The sequence below is a fragment of the Falco cherrug genome, chromosome 8 (assembly GCF_023634085.1).
Source record: "Falco cherrug isolate bFalChe1 chromosome 8, bFalChe1.pri, whole genome shotgun sequence".
In the NCBI taxonomy this organism is placed as follows: Eukaryota; Metazoa; Chordata; class Aves; order Falconiformes; family Falconidae; genus Falco; species Falco cherrug.
Window position 1 is genome coordinate 6327088 of NC_073704.1, and position 25532 is coordinate 6352619.

General features: G+C 56.0%; 1 protein-coding gene across 1 annotated transcript in view; it reads right to left on the reverse strand.

Annotated features, from left to right (window-relative positions):
* COL18A1 (collagen type XVIII alpha 1 chain) overlaps positions 1–14807 on the reverse strand; it is a 41653-nt gene extending 26846 nt beyond the window's left edge. Inside the window, exons 1-2 of the mRNA XM_055717863.1 lie at positions 14738–14807; positions 14338–14405 (exon numbers count right to left, since the gene is read on the reverse strand). Coding sequence (XP_055573838.1) covers positions 14338–14405; positions 14738–14748 — 79 coding nt within the window. The 5' untranslated portion in view covers positions 14749–14807. The remainder of the gene's footprint in view (positions 1–14337; positions 14406–14737) is intronic.
* Positions 14808–25532: the final 10725 nt, after the last annotated feature.

The window sequence follows — 25532 nt, forward strand, 5'->3', positions numbered from 1 at the left end:
GTCAGCCAAGGTTGAAATCCCCTGCTCCCTACTAGGATGACAGCCCACATCTCCACAGGCACAGCAAGTATTTAAGTAACAAAATTCAGATCTTTTCAGAAAGTCCAAGCACCACTGGCATCAGACAGTAAAGGGGTCAAACAGGTCGATGTTGTCAGGGGCTACTTTGCTGCTCCATGCAAGTTCCCTTCAGCACTGGGGAAAGCCAACAGGACCCAGACAAAGTCAGAAAACACATCGTCCCTCTCCAACCAACAACCAAACATGCCAGGTGAGAGATCTTGTTCTCAGCACAAGCAGGAGATGGGGGCTGAGAGCCATCAGTTAACCAATTATTCCCTTTTTCAACAAATCACTTGGTTTTAAAGCAAAATACAACATCAATGAATAGCTTTAACGCACTGGAGTTTATGTCTACAGTGTGACAGATGTCAAGAACAAGGATGGTTGTAATTTGAGTTCCTGCTTACAGGCAGACAGGGATTCAGGAGCAGGTTTTCCCTGCCCTGAGCACAGGGACGATGCCACGGCTGGGCACCATCCCCGGCATCGGCGTCCCAAAGCAAAGCCAGCCAGCCCATGTGCACAACACCACTGGCTAAAGGCAGAGAACCACAGAGATGGGTCCCTACAAGCTGTTTTCTGGGATCATAAGGGTTAAAAAAAACAAACCAAACCACACAAAAAAACCAGCAGGCATGCCTGAAGAGGAGGATTAAAGAGAATAGGGCCATTTCTCGGCAAAGACTATGGCAACGTAAATAGAAAAGTAATATTACGCTCAAGACGGGGGCCCTTTCCCTTTGCTCCTGCCCTACAATGCCACTATTGTTTTGCTGACAACTGGTAATTATCCCAAGCTGCACACACTGGTATTCCCACCCTTTAACCGGGAGGGATTTTGCAGCCGCCGACCCTCTGACACCAGCAGAAATTCACATACCACAGGGTTCAAAGGGGGGGCGGGCTGGAAAGGCTGGGCGAGCCTAACAGTACGTCATTTGGGGACCTCCTTTTAGTCAGTCCCTAAAAAATGAAGCCATTTGGGATGGTTTTGCTACTGATGGCCATGCTTGGGGTTCAAGGTGCCCCAAACACAGGAGGCACTCCCCTATCCCGAGTGAGCAGTACCCACTGCCACCCTAGATGAAAAAATACTGGTCTCCCAGATATCCAGGTCTACACTGTGTGTCCTTTCCCAGCTTGGCAGCAAAGAAGAAACTGCAAAAAAATGAATAATCCCATGGAGGCACGGTTTTCCTTCCTTCCTATAAAGCTCAGGCATGCCTGGGGACCCTGGATCCCTTAGGATGAGGCCCTGCAAGTAGCTGCTGCCCTGCTGCCTGCTGCAAAGGGGCTGTAATGAGGGTGAGTTGGACCCATCACTTCTCATTTATGGGACGGGGGAGTCACAGCCCCAACCCACCCAACTTCCCCAGCCCACCAGGAGTTCAGCCCGGTGCCGGCACCAGCTCAGATAAGGTGATTACAAATACTGGAAACAGCCTCAAGATGGATTAAAACACTCCCATGGTCAAAATGTAGATTTTTAAAATTTTTTTTCTGCTTTTGCAGCCTGGTGCATGAGCCAGAAAGACCAGAAAAGGGGCAAAAAAATGTGCTTTTTTCCTGCCACAGGCTGTAGGCAGCACAGCCAAGGACAGAGCAAGGCAGAGGACACACGCAGCCACCAACACGCAGCCACCAAAGGACCCAGCTAAGAGCAGCACAACCAGCTGCTCTGGGATTATTATTTTTTTTTCTTCTGCGTTTTAATTACACTATCTCAGAAGTTTCTTCCTAACGGGAAAGCTGGAAACCAGTTTTTCCTGCAGCAAGGCCAATTCCACAAATGCTAGCAGTGACCTGTAAAGATAAAAAAAGCCCCATAAATCAGCAGAGCAACATCTTTCCTTCCTTGCAGCGTCACTGGCCTGTTTCACTGGGGTGGGTTTTTATTTGTTGTTGTTTTAAGCACCCAAGAGAAAAGAAACCGCTCCTAAAACCCCACTTAACCCATCCCAGCTGCAGAAAAAAGCCCACGTAGGCAGGAGGAGCTCCGCTATGGGTCTCCGGGCAAGCTTCAGCCTGTCCCCGCAGCACCCAGCTGGGCTTTGGGGGGAACGAAACCCCCCTTCTCCCAACCCTGGAGCCCCGCCAGTCCTTTGCCTAATTAAAGCGTGTGGCTGCTTGCAGGGCGGAAAGCCGGCAGCCAGAGCACAGGGGCTCCAGCACCTCCGGGGCTGAGCCCTGCCACTGGACCAGCACCCCGCTTTTAAGGATGCTGAAGCCTGGAGGAGCTTCCAGGGTTGCACCAGGAACCAGCCGGCCCCAGCTCCTCTCCATCACTTGCTTGGCTAGAGAGTGACATGGCTGCAGGGAAAAGATTAAACCCAGATTTTGCTCTTTAAACTGCTTTTGGCCAGAGGAGGTTGCTTTGCACCCCCCTTTTCAGGGATATCAGAGCACTACAGGATGGTGGGAATAGCAAGGAAGTGATGGAGGCTTGTACAGCTCGCAGGGGAAATGCTTGCTAGCCTCTCTGCAAGGAAAAGAGGGCAGGAGAAAGTCCGGAAGGGGCCACTGGGAAAGCAGAGGAAGGACTTAAAAAGATTAAAACAGGACAATGTTATCAGTGGGCAGCTACCCTGTGCCCTGGCACCACATGCACAGGGGGCTCTGGCTGCAAGGCACCCACCAACACACTGTGGTACCCACTGGGGTATCACGCATTGGATGGTCAGGTGCCAAACGCAGGCAATGGCTGCATCCCTGAACCCAGGCATGGGCAGTGAAGCATTGCCAGCAATACTCAGAAGCAAATGAGGGTCATCAAGAGAATAAACAGCAACAATGCAATTAAACAGCAAAACAAAATAAATGGGAAAAGTTTTTACTCCCCACCCAAGCAAATGGGCTTTCACTGGTGTTTGTGCAACTGTGGTTCATCAGACCAAACCACGTCAGCAGCACCCCAAGGCCAGAGGGACACCGGTAGCTTAACAGCAACCCTTGCACAGCGACTATTCACATAGCTGGAGCATTGGGGATGTACTGGGAAACCCGAGCACTGGAATGCAAGGGATGTACTGGGAGACCCGTTTCCACCATGAGAGTCACATTTTCGGTGACATGGGCTGCCCCAATGTCCCTGTGCAGTCACAGCAGAGCTCGTGCCAGCGGGTGGGCTGTGCCTGGCCATGGAGCATCCCACCCCAGGGTGCTCCCCAAACCAGGCCTGGTGTCAGTCTGGGGGCAGAGATGCTTTAGCACCGACCGGACCCACCCATCCCTGGATGGATGTGACTCAGCCAAAACATCCCTAAGCCTGTTTTATCACTCATCTACCAAAATTCCCTGCCACTGGACCGAAGCCAGCTGCCAGGAGCTGCTGGCAGTGCCTGGGGCAGGCGCAGGGAGCGGGGCCAGGGCTGTCCCCAGAGCCCAGCCCACCTCTCCCCCCTGCCCAGCCATGCGGAGCAGCCAGCACACATCCGGACCACCGGCCCGGGATGGAGCAGGACCCAGCCAATGTCCGCCTCACCCCGCTGCATTAATCCTGTTGCTAGGACACCCGCGGGCACAGAAATACAACACTTGACGGATTAGCGTCTAGACTGGCTGACCTTTCCCTATGCTTGCGAGGTGGAACCGGGGCGAAAAATCGGGCACCGCTGGCTAAAAAGAGGGGTTTTTTTGCAGTGGGTTGGTTTATTTATTTATTTTTTTTTTTCAGATGGGAGCCAGGGAGGGAGGGACATCACTGTCGGCGAAAGCCATTTCATTACCTGCAGCCCGAGAGGGATGTGCAGGAGACTGACCGGGTCTTGCAACCTGCTGCCAAGCCTAGGTTTTGCCCAGCAACCCAGCTGACAAAAGAGCCTTTCATAAGAGGAGACGATGTCAACTCTGCAATTAGCAAGGGAAAAGAAAAAAGAGCCGAAAGAAGATTATTACCTCCAGCAGTTGCCTCTGGGGGCCCCTCTCAAATGGTTTCATTAACTCTTTCGGATGAGCCCAAGGAGCAGGTGGGGAAGGAGCCACCCACAGCAGCAGCTGCCGGCGGCCAGCTGGACCCAGGATGGCATCGCAGCCTCATGGGACGCCACAAGGAGGACTGTTCCCTTGGGTGCTGTTGGGGCAGGCTGGCAGCGCTCTGCCCCTGAGCTCCAACACTGGATTCGACCCAGCAAGAACCAGGACTACCACCCTCCCGCATCCTGGCTGGGAGGGAACGACACTATGTCCAGCCCAGCCCTGTAAGAGTCCCTGCAAGACCAGACACTGCTCTCAGCGAGCAGCATCCTCCCTCAAGCCATCAAGTGGCTGCAGGGGATGCCATGCACCGAACCTCTTCTACCTCCTGCCTTGCTAAGTAATGCAATGGAGAGCCCATCACAGCCCACTGGGTACCAAATGTGGTGGGGGATGCCAGGGCTCCCCCACATCCTCCACCTTCACGGCCTGACGCTTCCATCTCCCCACCAAAAAGATGCAATAGCTTGTAAAAACAAACCCACAGGATGGTGCTCTGGGTACCTAGTGGAAAGAGGTTAGAAAGCTTCCTCCGGCCATCTTTTGTTTTCCAATGCCAAAACCTAAAACCCACAGCTGTCCCTTTTGCCACCCACCCCAAGGAAATCCAGGACAGGTCACCTGCCCAAGAGCTGTTCACCCCAACAGTGCCACTCTCCCCTAATCCTGGGGCATTGCCCAATGCAAGTCATCCCTGCAAAAAGCCATCTGGAGAGCAAATCCTCACAGGGACTTTGGCAGGCAAGAGGCCAGCCTGAGCACAGTCACAGGATGGGGACATGTGGGGACAGCTCACCCGTCTGCCAGGAGAGGCCCCATGAGCACCACTTTCCAGGCTTCTAGGTGAAGTGGGGCTGCAGCACTCGCTCCTGAGGAGCCAGCCCAGGCTTTCCTGTGCCCCAAGGATGCCCTTGGAGGCTGGAGTGCTTCGCTTGTCCCTGCACAGTGATTTAACAGCAAGCCCCAGCCACAGAGGTCCCTGAAGCAGCTGCAGAAATAACAACTGGATAATCAAGTCCTACACTAAAAGCCAAAACCTAAAAGCCAAAACCACACGTGCCGCTGCCACACACTTTCCTCCATCCACAGTGCCAGGGGCTAGGATTTTCTCCCACTCCCTGATATTCTAGGGAATTTAGTACCACATGAAATCACTGCAGATCTCTTTCACACCACCTCACACACATCAGTGCCTCCTCTGAGCATGGCTTTCAGCAAGATGAGGCACATCTTCAAGGAGGGCAGGAGCACTGAGGCCCCACACACATTGGTACCCAGGGGATGGGGAGTGTAGTTGGAGGACAAGAGAGTCAGTGAGAGCACCCTATAGATGGCAGAGAAGAGATGGAGTGGTGCGATGAGGTGGAGCCCAACACCAGCTCCTCATTCATCACAAAAGATGCTGTCTCTGGGCTGATGCACTTACGGGAAGATGCACAGGCTGCTCTCGGAACGGATCAATCTACCTCCACAAGGCTGCGGGGAGCTGAGCCATCAGGTCCGTGCCTGCACCAGATCAGGCCCCTCCGGCAGGCTGGCTTGTGCTGGCATCTCCCAGGAGGGCCACATCATGCAGTGCTCTCCATGCTGGGGCTCTAGGGAGGGAAACCCCGCTCATGACGCAGCAGGATTTAATCTCCTTACAAAACATGGGGCCTCCTGGCTCTGAGAGCACCTGTCCCCTCCCCAGAGCAAACAACCTCAATAGCAGAGCATGAACGTATCTCCTGAGCAAAGCAATCGGTTATTAATTGTGAGCATGTGCTAACGAGTGCTGGATTGAAGGCGTATGGTCCTGGCACATGGGCACTGCAAGATCTTCTCCTGTTTCAGAACCTGCCTAGAGAGATGCTGGCATCAGTGAGAGGGTAACATGAGGTGTCCCACAGCTCTGAGTCACCCACAGGTCCTGGGTCTGGGCAAGCCCATCGAATTGCCACAGCACAGCCCCCTGCCCAAAGGGAGGGAGGGACAGTAGCTATGGGCACCCCATCCCTGGGAGCAATGTTGAGAGGGAGGTTGAGGTCCCAGGGGGTGTCCCCAGCAGGAGCTGACCCTATGCTGGGGTCTGGCGAGGAGCCTTGGGAGTGACTGCCACCCCAGGCCAGGCTGGCCATGTGAGCACTCACCACCGAGGCTGAGCCCAGGACCTCCATCCACACACAGCAGGGGATGAGGTTTCCCCAAGTTGAGGGTCCTGGCCCTCTGGGGAGCATTTTGGGGCCAGAGGGGGGGAAGGACCAAGCTGAAAAGATGCCTTCCCATACTGGGGAGCTGGCTTAGAGCAAGACAAAATGTTTCACCTTCACCCTGAAGTACTGGTGGGTGCCTTGCTACTCTGACTTGCGCTCATTACGCCTTCATCCTGGACCACAGGTGCTTAGAAGAGGGGCCCATGTCACCCCTTCCCTGGGGACCCTGCTAATGCTACTGCTGGCAGGCACAGCAGAGCATGCAATACCCCACCACCACCCATCTCACCAGTGGCGTGAGTCCCACATCAGCACCAGGAGGGGAAGCCCTTGGCTTTCAGCAGCCCCTTGCCTTCCCCGCAATCCACAATGCCGCCCATTTAATAACTTACAACCTACTGTAAACAGGAAAACACGGAGCCCCTGATCTGGCACCACCAGCGGCAGTGGTGGCCTGGGACCCGCCAGCAGGAGTGACGGCCGAAGCCTCATGCACCCATCAAACATGGACATCCCTGACCTGCTGGAGACGCACCCCAGCATGGCATTGCCTCGGCTGGGAACGCCACTGGGCTGGAGGGAAAGCAGATGGGACCCAGGCCACCACCCATGGCACGGGTGCAGCCAGTGAGCACCGCCAGCTTATCTGGGGTTATCAAAAAGGTGCTGTTTATCCAAAAGTCAACAATCACCGACTCAATGAAGTTACAGACTAACGAGGAGAGTGGAAAAGAATAAATTTGTTTGACTACCGCATTTACTGAAGGGAAGGCAGGTGGCTTATTTATGAATTATAAAATCAGAGATAAGCTTCCCGGGCCATTGGGCTGATGGAGTTTTAGGCCAGTGGTGATGGTGGGAAGACCACGGAGATGGTGGTGCTGGGCTTAAGAGCTGCATATTCCAGGTGCTCTGGCTGCTATTCCCATCCCAGGCTGTTCAAGCAGCCTCCCATAACCTAGGGACAGGGTCAGAGGAACAGCCAGACCTTCCAGTCCCCCAGGAGGAGGAAACCAGCTGATTGAGCTTGGGAATAAAATAAAAATACAATAAAATCCACTAATGAGCAATTTCCATCTTAGAAAAGGGTTAGGAGGCGATGCCAAAAAAAGCAATAAAAATTCCACAAAAGCAACCTTTTCAACTGAAAACCAGCAGACACGAGGTGTTCCGGACCAGATGTTGCTTGCTGAGAAAGCCCCCAGTCTCAGGGATGCTCCTGCCAAACGGCGCTGCTGGTCAGGGCCAGGAGCATGGCAAGTATCCAGAGCCTTGTCCCCAGAGCAGCCCCACCCTGCAACCCTGGGGAGGGTTCCCTTCTTGCCCCCCAGCCCCCAGCACTTGCTGGGAGGCAAAAGCCACTCCATCTTTGGCTTGCAGGAACCACCCCTTCATCCCCAAAGGGTTTATTAACTGCGCTCATGCCTCAAGGCTGTTGAGGTTTTTTGGCCCACGGTCTGCTCTCGCACACGCCGGCGGGGAAGGAAATAGAGACGAGAAACAGAAAACACACTGAACGACACAGAGACGTGCAGTTATGTGAGCAGAGCTGACAAATGCACCCGGTACCGCTGAGGCAACCCACCAGCTGTGCCACCAAGCTGCCACCCACCCCACAGGCAACCCTGCTCCTGATGACCGGGAGGGATGTGGGACATCAGGCTGCAACATCCCAACAAGATACCCAGTGGCTTTCTCTTTAATGAAGGCTTCCTGCTCATTAATAGCAGAGCTCTTTCCAAGCACAGGAGACAGCCTCCCAAGTGTCTGAGCAACTCTGCATTAACCCAAATCTAGACAAACAGCACCCAGAATGCATCATCCATGAGTTTGCCAGGTTCTGCTCGTTCCCACCACCACGTCCCTCCCTCTCTGCTCTTTGCTTGCCCCCACCCAACACGACCTATATTTGCCCTCGAGCCCACTCCAGCACCCACACACCCGCAGCCTACACACTCAGGTTTCTCCCAGTGGCTCTAAACCCGCATTAAGGCAACGCCGGAAGCCCCTGTTAGCTGTACAAATGTCCAAACCATTTTCTAATCCCATTCAGCTTCTTGCTTCAATTATATTTTTGGCAACAAGCTCTCTAGGCTAATCAAGTCCCACATTTAAAGCCAAAAACCACACACGGGCTGCTACCACATACCTTCCTCCATCCACAAAGTCAGGCACTTTCTCCCACTCCCCAGTATTCAAGGGGATTTAGTGCCAGCCAGCACCACTGCAGGTTTCTTCTCCACCACCTCCCACCCATCTGTGCCTCCTTAGAGCACCAGCTCTCAGCAGGACAGGGCACATCTTCCCAGAGGGCAGCACCACCACACGTTGGTACCCAAGGGATGAGGAAGTGGCTGGAGGACAGCAGAGGCAGTGAGAGCACCCCACAGATGGCAGAGAAGGGATGGAGCAATGGGCTGAGCTGGAGCCCAGCACACGTCCCCCCCATCCATCACAGAAGATGCTGCCTCCAGGCCGCATACACAGCCAGAGAGATGCGCAGGACACTCTTGGAAAGGATTAATCTCCAACGCTTTTCTCAAATGTCATCAGATACGCTAGAAGATCGTTAAAATGCTTTATTAATCCCATACCTCTGGGCTGCTGATATACATCCGATACTTAATCCCAGATGTCTCCTTCAGTGCTTTGAACTGTCTACTGAAATGCCAGAATTAATTCTTTTCTTGGTAAACTATCAGAGTTTGGAAGAGACACAGCGCACTCGCTGGGATTGTTATTTCAGGGCTTAGAGCATCATCCCTAACAGTCGCCACAGACCAGACTACTGCAGGAGAAAAGCCAGCACTGTACATGTCTAACAGCAGAAGCAGCAAGGTGTAAGCAAGCCCTCACCCCATGTGACAGTTCACATGGCTCTGCGCCTCCTCAGCCTCCTCCAGCTGCCCCGCTCCATGTGTCCTCCCCAGAGATGTCACCCTCTGCAAAGCAGCCCCAAGCTCAGCATCTCTCAAGGCAGGGAAGCATTAGCTGGAATAACACGGGAAGGTTGCCTGCAGATGGAGGATCTGCTCCCTCTGCTCTCCAGACATGGGCCAAGTACCCCTCCTTGAACCCACCTCCCTGGTACGTGTCCCCTGGCTGAACAGGGCTCTGCATGGACCTTTCTGATCTGGAGAGCTGCTAAGGCTCTACTGAGCTGGTTACAGTGGATGCTGGTCTGTCATGGCCATGGGAGACCAGGGAACCCCCAGGCAGGTCGGCTCCCCCAGGAGGGAGCCCAGGTGAGAAACATGAGGACTCCAGCACAAGAAGGATGCACACCAGCATGGACCATGGGGCTTTCCACACAGCTGGGCAATGGGAACCCCAGATCCCCATCTTATAGGCAGTGCTCAGAAGGAAGGCGGTATATCCATGGGGGAATAACCTAAACCAAGACCACAAACCAGAGCGGGAGCAGGTAGAAAGCATAGCCAGCAGGTCAAGGGAGGTGATTCTCCTCCTCTGCTCTCCTGAGACCCCACCTGAAGCACTGCATCCAGCTCTGTGGTCCTCAGCACAAGACAGACATGGACCTGTTGGAGCAGGTTCAGAGGGGGGCCACAGAGATGGTCAGAGGGCTGGAACACTTCTCCTATGGAAAGAGGCTGTTGGGGTTGTTCAGCCTGGAGAAGAGAGGCCTCCACTGCAGCCTTTCAATATATAAAGGAGACTTATAAGAAAGACTGAGAGAGACTTTTTACCAGGGCCTGTAGTGACAGGACAAGGGGCAATGGTTTTAAACAAAGATGGTAGGTTTAAACGGGACATAAAAAAGAATTTTTCTACAATGACGGTGGAGAGACACAGGAGCAGGTTGTTCAGAGCAGCTGTGGATGCCCCATCACTGAAAATATTCAAGGTCACGTTGGATGGAGCTTTGAGCAACCTGCTCTAGTGAAAGACATCCCTGCCCATGGCAGGAGGGTTAGACTAGGTGGTCTTCAAAGGTCCCTCCGACCCAAATCAATCTGTTATTCTACAATAAAGCAAGAGTAGGTAAATTAGTAAGACTGCAGGTGCACAAGGGTGAGATACCTTGGGCTTGCATAGAAGAGCAGGTTGCCCCACGTGCCTGGGAGCTTCCTCCCAGAGCTGCTGCAACAAGCAGCAGATGTGCCAGAGGACATAACAGTGGCATCCCATGGCACAAGCTGGGGTGAGAACAGCCCTCCCTCACTATCCCAAAGGACCGAGGACAGACCTCAGCTCCACCAGACACCCCCTGGGCTGCCCAGAAGGCTAGTTTGCCAACAGTTGTGACCGTGTTGCCCGCATACCCAGGTCAGCATCCTCTGCAGGCTCCATGCTCACAGGGAGATGCAGCTTTAGCTTTGGATCAGTCCCCAACCCCAGTGCTCACTCCCTGCTCCACACACTCCTGCCTCCTTAAAAAGAAGCGATGACATCCCCCCACTAGAGAAAAGACTGTTTCCTAGCAGCACAGTTATGTGCTTAGGGATTTTTTAAGCCTATAGTATTTTTTTAATGATAAAAATGTATTTTTTAATGCCACATGATAGCACTTGAAACAGGTTTCAAAATGTGTTCCTCTGTCTTCTCTGAGTGCTCGGGTTTGCTGTTTAACAGCACACAAACTGTATTGACATAAACACTGTAGGAAGAGGTTATTCCAGCTGCAGGCCAAAATAAATAAGAAGCAATGTCACAAGGAGGCTGCTATTCAGAGCACAAACCCCACTTTTCCTGGGTTCTCCACTTCTCACAGTGTGTGTGCAAGATCTTCAGCAGCTACAGGGAAAAGCAGCTCACTCTGTCCTCCTGGGTACACATGACAGTGCAGAGGGAGCTCCCAGGCACCCACAGTCAGGAGAGACCAGAGCTGCTCCCTTTCTCTACATGGAAACGTAAAATCAAGTCAGAGCTCTGGGATAAGGATGCTGTGGATGGACCGAGTCCAGATACTGACCTGCAAAACCACAGGGAAAATTAGGACTGGGGCTTGAAAACGTTGCTTGCGCCAAGGGAAGCAAAGAAAACTCCCGCGTGGGAGCACAGCTGCTCTGCAGGACTACTCAGTCTCTTTTAAAACCCAGTTTCAAGCCCCAAAGTGCCATCCAAGAGGGGCCGCTTCACCTCTGCTGCCTCCTCCTCAGGATGGGCAGGAGGAATGGGATCCATCTGCGAGGGGATGGACCAGGAGCCATAGGAGCACCCAGCAGTGCTGCAGGCAGACATCTGCAGGCTTGGCTCCTTCCAGCTGCCAGCAGCCCAGGGCAGCTCTCCCTCCCCACCAGCTCCCACAACATGGAGCGGCAGCCCAGATAAGGTTTTGCAAACAGAAGTCCCACCAGCTGATAAGGAGATGAAAAACCTCCCAAGCACAGCATCCTCCAGCACATCCCAGGGTCCTCAGCAGCCAAATGATGCTCTCAGAGCTGAGAGGTGCCAAGTCTCCCCAGGCTGAACCTGTGCTGGTGGGTGCTGCCCGTGGCCAATTCCCCACAGCCCTTCTATTCTTTAGAAGAAATTCTTAAAACGATGTTTGTGAAAGCTCCAATCCACCTGTCAAAAATCCCCAGGCGCCAATGCCAAAGCAGTTATGTCACAGGCTGTAAATTGCTTTGCACAGCACCTCTTTCATCTTTGAAGGCACATGCTTTGCAAGGAATCCCAGCCACTGAGACTGACGAGCCATTGAAGATGGAAATAAAATCAGGCATAAGCAGCAAGCATCTCCGACACCTGTTATATTTAACAGCAGGAGGCAGCCTGACTTCCCAGGTGCTGCCTGCATCCTCATCATCACCAAGACCTGGATGTACTTGCCCATCCCAGCCCCAAACTGATGCAGAGAAACTTAGCAGGAGAGAAGATGAATGAAGTCACGATGCCTCCACTGGTGGAGGGATCCACCCCCTCCTCCTGGGAACAGGGATTTCCCCAGCATCTGATCCAGCCTGGGCTGCTGCCCCATGCATGGGGGACACCCATAGCCCTACGTGTGTCATACTCATCCCCTGCATGGCCCTGGCTGAGGAATCCCAAAGATCCAAGGATAAGAGGCAAGACCAGCTCTAGGCAGCTAAGCCCCCAAATTTACAAGGCAGGCAGATAAACAGAAAGGTTATCTCCACGCCAGGACAGCCTTCAGAGCAAACATTCCCCAGGAGCCATCACAAAGGAGGGCTGGCAGAACAGGCCCTGCAGTCCTTGGACATTGAACCAAGGGAAGGAGAAAAAAAAAAAGAAAGGAAGAAAAAAAAGCCACACCAACCCTCTTGCAAATTCTTTCAAAACCCGATTCACAGCTTGCCTTGGGAGACAGCCAAGTCAGCTGGGTGAAATGGGCACCTCCCTGCCAGCAGTGACCCTGCCAGCACGGGTGGTGCTCCCCCAGCGTTTAACCCCTCTGCACGCCACCTGAAACCTCCACGGGGTCCCCCTGCGTAGCTGCTCAAAGGTGGGGAGGATGCAGCTTCAGCTCAGCGAAGGGTCCCGGCCAGCCCTGCGTGCCCCAATGCCATGCTGGGAGCTGGGACACCGGTGGAGAGGGAGTGGAAAGTGCACAAATAGCTCTGAGTAACCACTGTTAAACCAGCTCAACTCAGCCGCACTGGACAGTCTCCAGGGACCTAAAATAGTCAATTCAGGATTTCACATGGGAATAATGTCCCCATCTCTGAAGACCTCCAAGAGCAGCTTTGTTCCCGCAGTCCCTGGGGAGGCACCCATACCACAGAAAGTGAGAAAGCAGCATCATAAACCCAGCCTGGGGCACTTCAAGAGCTTCTCCAAGTGTTCCCAGACACGCTCTGGGAGTGCTGGGCATCCCGGCTGCCCAGGCCACTCTCTTCCCCTTCACAATGTGACCCAGCCGCCAGCAGAGCCAGCCTCTGTGCAGCCATGCCAGCACTGTTCCTAGATGACACAAAGCCTTGCTCTAGTAAATAATGCACCAATTTCACAGCCCAGCACCTGTCGGACTTGCAGCTCGCCTGTACCTGGGGCAGCCACTTACCAACACATCCTGCCCAGCCTGCAATGCCAGAGGGGGGCATGGGCAAAGCCTCACCACGTGCTAGCAAGCTGACAACGCTCAGCACAAGCAGCAGACAACCAGAACGTTACCCCAAAGAAAAGCCACCCTTGCCTGGTTTTGGATCATCACTTGCAGCTCAGCTGCTTTTACAAATGGGGTTCCCAGACTGCAAGTGAGGTGGGGGTGGTCCCGGTGTCAGCCACGGCTCTCTCTGCCGTCTAGTGCTGGGCACACATCCAGACCGGCTGCAAGGGGAGGAGGGTTTTCAACCCGTCTGGCAGCCGGGAGGAAGCTTCCCCGGCGGGGAGGTAAAGTTCACCCGGAAAACAGGCAGCTCGTGTGCTCAGGCAGTGGGAGAACCGGCTTGCGTGCCCCGTGGGGAAAAAAAGGTTGGAAAGCTGAGTCAGCGCCGAATTCCCCTCTCCTGGGGCAAGAGCAGCTTGAGAGTGAGAGGAGCGGGTTGCTTCACAGAGCCCCAAAGGCAGAGGAAAGCTGGTGAGTGGCGTGGGAGGTGTTGCATCCCTGGGGCACACGTTCGAGGCTTCCTACCGCTCGCAACACTTCCAAGGACATGCAGTCACGGGGAGGACTTCTGCAGGCGCGGCAGAAACCGCTAACACACGGAGCACGGCCGCTTTGGGGTAACGCCATCCCATCTGTCCCACAACCAGAATGGACCAGACCACTCTCAGCCCAGTAAAGCTTCCAAGCGCTGCAGCCAGGCATCTCTCTCAAGGGTTGCCCCAGCACAGCGTTTCCCCAGCATCCTTCCCCGGTGCCCTGCTGATGAGATGGGGCACACCGGACCCCACCCCTGCCACCCTCAGCAGCCACGAGGGATGGGGCTGTGGAAGGGGTGGGGTGGGGGGGGGCTGTGGGAAACACCCCCCCCCCCCCATCATCCTTCTCTTTGGGGACAACAGACTGGGTGAAGGATTTGGCCCGAGAGAAGACACAACCCCATGCCTGCCGGGGAGCGTTCCGGGGAGCTGGGCTGCCTTCGAAGAGCATCCCATGGCATGGGGGGCTCCAGGGTAGGAAGAGGGTCCAGGACCCCGGGCATGGCGGCGGGGACCCCCCTCCCCAGCATCCCGCTCACGTTACCCGGCTCCTGGGAAGCAGTGGGGACCAGCAGGACAAAGAACCCGAGCAGCAGCGGCCGCGGGGGGCACCTGCGAGGAGGGAATGAGAGAGCAAGATGTTACCCACTCTCCCGGCGGCTCCGGGGTGTCCCCCCGGGCCAGCGCGCCCCCCACCCCTGCATTCCCGGGCAGCTCGGGGGTCCCCACGGTATACACCAGTGTACCCCAGGCTCAGCAACACCGCTGCACCGGGGTTTCGTTGCACCCCAGCCCCGGTGGCTCCGGGGTCCCCGCGGTACCGGGGTCCCCACGGCATACCGGTACCCCCCAGCCCCGCTGTACCGGTGCCCCCTCCCCAAGCCCAGGTAGCTCGCGGGTCCCGGTGCACCGGGGTCCCGATGAGCCCCGGGCCCGTCGCTCACCCTGGGCGCATGGTGCCCGCTCGGCTCGGCTCGGCGCGGCTCGGCTCGGTGCGGCTCGGCGCGGCCCGGGGGGCGGGGAGGGGAGGGACGGGCAGGGGAGGGACGGCCCGCCCCGGGCCGGCGGAGGAGCCGGCGAGCCAGGGCCGGGGCTCAGCCCGCCCCCAGCCCCTGGTCCCGGGACTTGCACAGCCGCTGGCCTCCTACAGCCGCGAGGGGGTCGGGGACACCCCCCGGGGCGGCCGGGCCCTGTCCCAGCGCCAGCGCAGCCAGTGTGCGGGCGGCACAGCACGGCTCGCCCCGGAGCATCCCTCCCCGAGGAGCATCCTCTCCCCGGGGCGCCGGACGGAGAGCACCCTCACTCCCAAAGGGCACCGGCAGCCCGGGCCTGACCAGGCATCTCCTGCTCCGCCAAGCCCATGGGGTTTGGCTGGCAAGGCCAGGTCTGGTCTTGAAGGAGGGAGTGAATCAGCGAGCTGAGCTCATTCCCTTTCCTCTTCCCTGTGCCAGTCCTGGGGACACCAAGCAGGGAAGGGTGCACCCACCCCGGCACCTCGTGCCCTCCTCTCCTGCCCCTTCCCTACTGCAGCAGCCCCCTCGCTCCTCCTCGTCGTGTGTGTGGGGCTTGGGAACCCTGTGAGCCTCCCCTGCTGCTCTGGCTGTTCATGCGATGAACCTAGCCCAGCACGGAGGGCCTGGGGGTGCCAGGGCACCCTCCTGGGACAGCCCTTGCTGGGGGGCTGGAGTGCCAGCCCCTGGGCAGCAGCACACCTCACCTCACCTTTCCCAGGCAGGGAAAAGAGGTAAAGCTGGCGCTGCTGCCCACTTTCACCTCCTCTCCTTACCCCAGCTTTCATCTCCCTCCAGCCCCAGCCCCGTGGAGGGCAGGATAATCCTCAGGAAACCTGCCACACCTTGCTTTGTCTTCCACAGCATTTTAGTGCCCCGCGGCAGCAAGCTTCTGAAATCCAAGCCCTGGAAACTTCTAGGGGATCTAGAAGTGATTCACTGATGATGACAGAGGTGGTGTTTAGTCTAAGCCATGGTTTGGATCTAGCAGGGTAAACCATGACATCCAGCTGCTTAGCTCTGTGCTTGAAGAGATGCATGCTATCGGTATTTGTCTTCTAGCTGTAAATCTTTTAACTGTGCCTTGCACCGCGAATCCAAAGGCAGGCAGCCCCTCAGCACGACCCCAGTCTGGGGGCGATGAATAGACACCAAAGCTGCCTTTTGTTTGGGTGCAGAATGATTTCACGTGGTCAGGACTGTTAAATTTATGCTTCCCCGGCTGGATGCTGAGTGATTTACCGCCCCTTTCTTCTCCCACAGCTGGATTCCTTTCCTCCAGGTAGCTGTTGCTGTGCGTTGCCCGAGTACCTGAACTGCACAAAAGGCAACACGTGGCAGCCCTGAGTCACCACGCTGCCATTTTGCACGGGGTTTTTGGAGAGGTGGATGGTCTGCCGGAGGGGTCCTGATCCTGCTGGGCCTGGAGAGCGTGGAGCAAGTGTGAGGAGAGTCCTGGGGAAAGGATGGTGCTTGGAAAAATCGCCTTGAAAACAGAAAATGATCCTCCTCGATAGCAGAGGTCTCTTCAAAGTAAGCCGGCTTTTAATGGGCTTGATGGGAGCAGGCAGGTAAATGCTCCAGTGGGTGGGAGAGCCTGTGGGAGGCTCCGGGGCGGCTGCTCCGGGCATTGCTGTAGCTCAGCGGGGAACTGCGGCTCTGGCTCTTCCTATCGTTATCAGTGCTGCGTGGGCCAGGAGGTGCAAACCTGGAGAGGGCTACCCCAACCACCTGCCCAGACCTTCCCACACACTTTCGTGGCCGGCACTTGACCGAGAGCAGAGATGTTATCGCTGGGTGCTGCCAGCACCCACGTGCAGGTGAATGTGGAGCTGCTTTACAGCCCAGACTTCCTCCTTGCTGCACCTCCGGGCTCTGCCTGACCTTGCCACGCTCCCCCAGCTCTTGCTGTGCTTGTTCTCCAGGGAGAGACACAGGGCAGGTTCAAGTGCATCACCTTTTGCCCACCCTCCTGCCTTCCCTGTGCCTGCCAGCGGGTCTCTGCCCCAGTGCCGGCCCCATGACCATGGGGCTGTCTCCCCCCAGCAGACCTCCGTGCAAAGCGCTTGGCTGACACCAGGGCAGTTTCCCATCGTAAAATTTCCTCCTGCTGTGCTTTAAAGTTGGAGATCCACAAAGGACAGATAATGAGGCTCATCTTTTCCCAAACAAACAAACACTGCCCGCCGTGGGGAGGGGGGGACATGCTGCCAGGGAGACAGCTCTTTCGAAAGCCGACCAAATGGAAACCAGCAGTGTTCCGATGGAGGCTCAGCCGCTTGCAGCCACGACTTCCCAAGCCCCAGCCAAAAAGGCCCTCCTGCCCCGCAGGCTTCAAGCTCCAGCAAAGCTTTGGCATTTTTCATCTCTGCATGGCTCCTGCAGGGTCCTGCTGTACCCCCACCCCTGCGTCTGGCTCCCACAGTCTCCCTCACGGCTGCATCCTGTGGCTGGTGGTTCCATGCTGCTGGGTGGCCCTGGGTAGGGGCACCCTGGTGTGGGGACAGAGGGACTGCCCCAGCTCCCAGTACACAGACCCTGCCAGCTCAGCGGCTGGGACAGAGCGGCAGCCAAAAAAATGTCACCCTGGCAACCCTGCAGGACGACTGGCCTGTTTTTCCCTCCTTTGGGCAGAGAGGAGGGGTTGGAAACACCAGCCGCCATGGCCCAGACACATCCCTGGCAGTGGCTCTGGGGCCAGCACACATGACCTCTGCCCATGTCCCCCTCCCGAAGTGGCGTTGGCACGGTGCTGCCCCTGCACTGTGAAGGGCAGTGTGTCCCCAGGCTGCTGGGTGGCCCAAGGAGCCGTGACCCACGTGTGCTGTGGGAGTGCCAGTTTGCCTTGAGATGCTCCTAGGAATCGCAGCTGGGATGTGGGCAGGGGGCTTAGTCCTGCCACCACTGTGGCACCACTTTTCCACGGGGGGCTTAGTGGGAAGGGTGGGGAGCAGCAGGAGCCACAGGATTAGGGCTAAGGGGGCAATAAGGGACAAGAAGGCAAAAGACAGTATTTGGCAAGTGTCCATACAGAAAAACAAAGGCTGCGGCAAACAGGGAGCAGAAAAGCAGCAACAGGCAGGGCTGTCCCATCTGTGCCAGTTCCCAAGTGGTGGCCGTGGATGGTCCTGCCACTTTGATGTGCCATTTGTCTGTGTTAAAGCCACCTCTTGGCTGCAGCCCCTGGGTGTGAGTGCTCAGAACCACTGGCACCAGTCAGTTTTGCATCTCTGCCACATCTTTTGCTCTGGCTCAGAAGCCAGTGTCTGCTCATGGCCCAGACCCACCAAGACAGTGGTGGGTGAGCTGGCTCAGGAAGGATGTCTGCTGCAAAGGGCAGCACCATGCTCTCCCTTCAGCTGACACTTTCAATGAGGATCTGGCAAGGGATGATGTGACAGCATTTTGGTCTAAAAAAGGCATCCCTCCTTTCCGGAGGCGAAGCATGCACAGCCACAAAGGTGGGTGTTTGGGAAGGACCCAAGGAGCTCAGACAGGGAGTGGGAATAATTGGAAATCCAGATACTCTCCCAACAAGGAAAGCTGGCAAGCACAAGAGCTTTACTGAGTGGGGAGCACGTTACCCGCCCATGTAGGCGGGGGATGAGCTAAGCCAGGTTGGGGTGCCGGGAGACTAGGTGTGTAGCAGCACTGTGTCTGGCCCCAGCAGCCAGATCTGGTGGATGCATTAGTGAGGAGCTGCAGAGGGCAGAAGGAGGTGTCATGGGGGCGGCAGGAGGCCTGGCCGGCAGCAGAAATGCTCCAGGGTCTCACCCGCATCCCTCCTGCAGATGTGAGGAGGACAGGACAGTGTGGATTGCTGCGGCTCAGTAAGGAGGTGAGACAGGGCTAGGGGACCACCACGCTATCACCTCCTACCTCAGCATGGGACAGACTCTTCTCTGCAGCCCCCCACACCCCTATCCCCACCCCCATCATGTGGCACAGTGCCCCCAGCACCGCAGAGCCTGTAGCCCTGCACAGAGCTGGGCGGGCAGGGGGCCCCATCCCCATCCCCATCCCCATCCCCATCCCCATCCCAGAGCCACTGTGTCTTCTCCCTGGGCCACGTGCTGCAGAGAGCTCATCTGATGGAGTCGTGACAGGATGGAGATGGCCTGGCCCATTCCCAAGCTGGATGTCGGGAATAAAAGAGCTGAGCGATGCACGAGAGAGAAGGGCAAGCGAGAGCATTTTCTCTGGAGCCAGCAGATACACCGCCGCTAATTCAGCAGAGGCGCAGCTGAGAGCTCACCCCTCTACGCACAGTAACCTCCTTCCTGGTGAGGGAGGAGGGGGACCGGAGGTGGGATCCCCTTTGCTATCCCAAAGCTGGGGAGCCCCGTGCAGTGTCGGCAGGAAGAGAGCCAGCCCCAGATCTGTGGATCATGTGCATTCTTCCTGCTGTCTGCCTGCACCCCTGGGCAGTATCTGCTCCACGCTGTGCAGCCTCTCCACTGAACATGGGCACCCGGGGTGTCCTGGCAGCCCCCACTCCTTCCTGGCTTCTCCATGACTCATCCACTCCAGGGGAAAATCAATACTTCAGCATTCATCAGACTAAGGACCGAGAGAAGCATTTCATGGGAAACAGGACGAGGCGGATGCTTCTTGCATGCCTCATCTCAGCGGCTCGCCCTTGGGTCTCTGCCTCTTGGCTAGCTGTGGGAAATGGCACTTGTTTCCCTTCCCGCTGCACAGTCATGCTCGTACACCGCCAGCAGAAGGTAAGAAGGGTAGAGCTCTGCAGCTGTGTGAAACCTTGGTGCATCTGCATCCCAGGTGTGAGGTGCAGGTCTGGTCCCCCATAGCTTCAGAGGGACCCACTGGAGCTGGGGTGAGGAGCATCTGCAATGATGGAGGGGATGGAGCAGCTGCCTGAGGGGCAATACCACCCCGTGGGGGCTCTGGGAGGGGAGGAGGGGGTGGAAGAGGGAGGTGGTAGAACACTACATGCACACAGAGCTGGTGAGCGAGGTGGATGCGCAACTGTTACCACGGCCTGCAGCACCAGCATTGTGGGCACTTGCTGCGGCTCAGCGGAGGGTGCTGAGAGCAGATCCCAGCAGGTGTTTCCGTCCCCAGCGCTTGCTGCCAGGCTAGGATGGGGAGGTGGGTAGGACCAGCTAGTAAGGGAGGAAAGAAATTTATGATTGTTGAACAGTTCCTAAAGAGCTTGGACAGGCCCACCCCTGCCAATATTCCTCCTGAGATGACTAGAGACACCGTGGAATGTGAGGGACTAGCCCACAGAGAGTGGCCAGGCTCACAGCATCCCCCAGCAGCATCTCTTGTCGCTGCCCATGGAGACGTGTGCCAGCCTGTGCCCCCATCACCCAGCCAGGGGAGGACATTGGGTCTCCCTCTGCCCTTTCCTACTGCACGCCCTGCCTGAAGCCCCCATCCCTCTGCAGGGCTGGGGCTCGCCAGGACCACTGGCCATTCCCATCTCTGCCAAACCCAGCAAGGCTGGGAGAGCTCCCAAAGCCTTGCCCCAAACACCCCAGTCGGCTGCGATGCCTGAATTGCTCATGCAAGGGAGGAGTCCTCCCACACCGAGACACCCTGGCTGCCAGCTCCAGCCCTTCCATGTCCCTCCTATGGCTGGTGGGAGCCACCTGCAGCCTCCAGCTCCTGGCTGGGACAGGTTGCCTGGGCTCTCCCTCTGCTCGCATGGCCTGCCGGTGGGTGCTGTGCCCCAGCAAGCTCTGCACACACCCCCACCTCCCCGTTTTCCCCCCGAAGTGCAGTTGAAATCAATGTCTGCCTGCCCTGCTTGGTGTAGCTGGGGCCAGCAGCCACAGAGGAAGGGAACTCATCTGGATTCCTCCTTCCCTTCCCCAGGCCTTTCAGAGAGACTTCTTGAAAAGCAGTTTATTTTTAATGTGAGAAAAAGAGCATGTTCCTCCTCCTTCCTGCATTGACAGACAGGTGCTTGCTCAAGGGAAAGCCTTGAAATCGAGCCAGGCAAGATGAGGTCTCCAGGAGAGAGCTGGGTCTGGCACAGTAATGGGGCTGAGGCCAGGCTGCCGTGGGGGAGAGCGCTGTAAGCATCCCCCGTTGGCTTGCCAGGCACAACACTGACAGGCTGTAAGTCATGGGTGTCCCTGGCTCAAGCATGGGGAGTGGGATGTGGGCGGGAGGACACGGGTTTAAGTGCAGGGTGATGGCTGGAGGAGGGACCAGCGGGGCCCTGGGGATGCTATGTTGGTGGTGAAGCACGCCTACATTTTCCCTGCGTGGAGGTAACACACAGAGGGAACAGCTCCAGAGTTGAAGGTCCTGGCATGTGGCAGTGCTGCTTCCTTGGGGAATGTCCCAGCAGCCCTGAGGCTGTCACCTCCTCTCTCCCAGACTGCACTCAGCATCTCCCCTGGAGAGGAATGGTCAACTTTGACTCAGCTGGAGGGAAAAAAAAAAAAAAAAAAGAAAAGAAATCAAAGTCCTTTGCTCCAGCAAGACTCAAAATAGGAGCTGTTTCCTCCCTGGGAAGAGGAAATTCCCAGCTCCCCACAAGCGGAGCTTGTGCTTTCTGGCTCTGCAGGACCGGCCTGGCCCAGGCTGCTCAGTGGCTGGATGCCCTCTGGTCCTGCCCCAGTTCCCCATGCCAGGATGCACTGAGCTGCCAGGCTTCCTGCAGCCTGGAAGGGGGTCTGGCCACAGGGAAGGATTGCTCCTGTGAGGATCCTCATGCTCAAGGATCCTCGTACCCACCTTGCATAGGGTAGCACTAGGACCTGACCACATGCCTGCTGACAGTCGATGGGCCCCATCCCTTTCTGGCCCAGCTGGTGCTGGCCACCTCCCAGCTGTGCAGGACTGACTGACATTTAGCTTGTCTCTTCAGGGTAACCTCACCAGGATTTCTATTCCAATTTATGAGCCCTTCGCACCTGTCTGGGGAAAAAAATGAACGGCAGGGATATGTGTGGGGGTGGGAATGCCCCCAGGGCAAAGACCTGTCTGCTGTGGCCATCCCATCCCTGTGCACCCTGCTTACCTCCGGGTCCCTGCAGTAGATTCGCTGAGCTGTTCACCACTGGTTTGAGCACATTTGGCAGGACAGCCCTCAAGCCTGCTCCGAGCCCTCTTCCCCATTTGTATCCGACTCGCTGCATTTTTTCAGCTTTCCTGTTCTTTTGGCAGACCTTCTGCTCTTCAGCATCAACCTCTTTCCTGTGCTCCCCATTCTTTCCCATCAGCTGTGCGCAGGCTTTATGGGATTGTCCTATTTGCTCCTTGCTCCATGTTTTACTGAGGCAATTAATAAGGTGTTTTTCCACAGCCTCCAGGCAGCTTGGGGGCCTCTGGCGTTCTGGACCACACATCTGAGAGGTTTGGAATTGGCCTGTTTGTTTCTTTTTTTTGACACATTTTCTCATTTTTACATGGTCTCTTGTCTTGAAATCGAATAAGCACATGCTGGATTTATTCAGCCTGCTCTTCCTTACCGTAAAATTAAAACCAAGTGGTATCGCAGCTGGCCTAGATGCTCACAAGCTAAGCCCCATGTGCTGTAGAAGAGCAGATCCAGAAAAGCATCTTCTGGTGATTCTCAGACTGCTTCTGGGGGGAAGGCACCATGTACCACAATCAAAGGTTTTATCCTTACATCTTGCTCCCTGACGCTTTGATCCAGTCTGCAAGTGGATAGTTGAAGTCCCCACCTCAAATCTGACTTTAGGTGTCTGGTGTTTGTGTGGGAGCACTTGTAGGTTTGCCCTTGTTCTCTTGCCCAGACACAAGCTGGCTGCTCTCCTGGCACTGCAGGGGGTCTGGGTTGCCTTCCTTATTTATTGCAGTTGCACTGTTTATTTTCCTGCTGGCATTTTCAGAGGTGTACTGAACACTAGCTGCATTCCTCACCTCAGTCCCACCAGTCCAGACCAGGTGCTCTACCCCAGCTGCCTGCTTCTGGTTTAAATACTCTGTGGGACTGCAGTTACCAGTGCCAATAGTCTGCTTATGTTATGATGGAGCAGCCTCTCTGTCCTGTACATGACCCTTGCATCCAAGAGGTGGTCCAAGTCCTACCATAGTAAAATGTCCCCTCTCTGACCCACCATCTCATCCCTACCTTGAGACTCCAACTCTCCACGTTTCCTGAGTCACAGCCCCGGGACTGACAGGGTTTCAGAAAGCACCACAGGCAGGTCCTGGGCACCAGCATCTGGCCAAGTAGTCTGGATGTAGCTGCCAGCCTGATATTCACCTACCACATGGTGTGGCACCATCAGCTTCTCTGCTGTAGTCAGAACATCTCCCTGGCAGTGCATGAAGGCAGTGAGCACCAGGGCATCCTGGTGGGCTTGCTTATGGCATACAAAGTGGCTGCCACCAGTCACTGCTTTCCACAAAGAGCCTGACTTACTGCCTAACCCTGTGATGAGTAAACGGGCCATTTTCTCCCAGCACTTACGAGCTGCCTTTGGCTCGTCTTCACTTGCTCAGCAAACGCCTCCAAACAGGTCAGCACTTTCTTCACAGCAAAGCTATGTGAGGAATTTCTCCTAAGGCAGCTGGACCCTTTCCAAAGATGGTGAGCTGCCAAATTCCCACACACCCCCAGCCCCCACCAGCGAAACAAGGTGCAAACTTGGCCCCTGAAGGCTTGCTGAATGCTTCCACCTCTGCCCTTGTGTCCACTGGAGCTGGAGAAGAAGGGACCCTCTCCTACTCCCCTCGCTATGCCTGGGTTGACTGCCCCAGGGAAAGGGCTAGTCCTGCCCCATCTCTCGCAGAGAGAACGTTAGATGTCACACCTCTCCCCAGATGCAGCAGGTAGAAGACACAGGTTTGTAGCTCTCCACACCCCCCTCTCTGCTCTTAGGCAGTGCCTGGCAATGCTGGGTGGTGGGTAGCGGGCAAGAGGAAGCTCCTGATGTGCAGGCTGCGCAATCCTTGGGCACTTGCTGGTATTGTTGCTTCCTGTGATCTCTTTATTTTTTAATCTTGATTTGCTTCACAAGTTCCAGCTGTTGGGTTTGTCAGGTGAGATGCCAGGCTTTCCCGTAAAAGCACACAGCCCTCCCGGCACAGAGAGACACTTGCAGATGTGTCCCCACAGGCATGCTTTCCACCTGCTCCCACTCGGCAGGTCCTGCAGGGTTTTTGCTGGCAAGGCACAGAGCCCTGTGGAGCATGGTGAGTGCCCTGGCCAGGCAGAGGACCGACATGCTTGACGAGTTGGTGAAGAAGCACACCCTCCAGGCATGGATACCAAACCACCCGCTGTGTGTGGCAAAACCAACTACAGCTGAAATTGCTTATCCAGGTATCTGAAACTTCCTGCTATTTATAAGCATGGCTGCCAGCTGCAAAAAGAAGGCTGCTCATCTGTGTTGTGCTGTGGATTCACAACCTCCCTGCCTTCCATGTCCTCCCCAAGGCCCCTGGGGAAGGTGCAGCCCCCCACTGCCTGGCCCCCAGGCCCTGAAGTTGGTTTTTTGGCCCATTGCCCCAGCAGCACAGCTGGCCACTCATGTGCTTCATTCCTCTAGCTACAATTCATGGGTAGGAAAGTTGGCATTTTTCTCCTGCCTGTCTTCTGGGAAGGCAAAAGAGCATCTCCAGCGGATGTGACCCCTCTGTGCATTCACTAGGAGAGTGCCAAGGACCCTTGAAAGCCAGGAATGTAGGAGAGCAAATGAGCAAGTCAGCCTTGGCCACCCAGTGATATTTTCCAAAGTCTGGTGATCCAGATGCACCTGGGATTTCACAAAAGAAAAGATATCAAGCATTGGAGCTACTCTGGGTTCTGATGGAGCATCTCTGCAAACATGGTACCCAGCTTTTCCTCCTTCCCTGAACTGACAGATATCCCCAGAAAACATTCACAAACTCCACTTTAGAAGAGCGGTGCAGGGAAACACATTACAGGTAGCTGGCCACAACTAAACATAGGGACAAGCACCACCACCATGCAGCTTCCCTCAACCCCCATCTTGAGGAGTAGTCCCAGCTAGACCTGAACCCTTGAAGCACTGGATGGCCCACACCTCATGCTCAAACGTGGGGTTGCTCCAGGTGTCAGGCCCTTGAGGGTGCTGATGGGTCTTGACAACCCTGAACAGCCTCACCTGGGGCCCCTACCTACACATCTTACAGCTGTGGGCCCTGCACTCACTTCAGCTCAGCCTTGAGCACCTAGTCCCAGCCTGAGCTCTGTGAGGGCATGTTTATTGATGCCCATGTCTCCAGATGGACCTTGGACCTGTGTAACAGGTAGCTTATCTCAGGTGCTGTCTCCTGTGTGAACCTCATACTTGCGTGGTAGACAGCTTGTGTTCAGCCCATCTGCTGGATGGCCCTGGCACAGACATTGCAGGTAGGTGGTCTTTGTGTCCAGCCCCATCTCCTGGATGGAGCTCTCAGGTCTAAGCTCAGCCTTGCTCCTGGTGTTGCCTCCAGACCCTTCCCCTGCTGCTCCTGTTTGGACCTCGGCACTGGTCCATCGTCCTGCCGTGGCTGCTGACAGACTCTGTTACCTGCTCATAGCACAGCTGGGAGTGAGCTCCTGCAAAGCAGGTCGGGGCTGGAGCGCAAGAGGCACTGGGCTCTTCTGCGCTCACTCTGGGGAGTCTCCTGGGCCAGCTGCCAGAGCAGGGCTGTGCTGCCTGCCTCTTACCCAGGGTGGGTTTGTTCCCTGTTCCCCAAAGGACGCAGGTTTTAAGTGGAGAGTAGGATCTCTGACATCAATGAGAGCAATTTCATTGGCACCCTGCCTGTT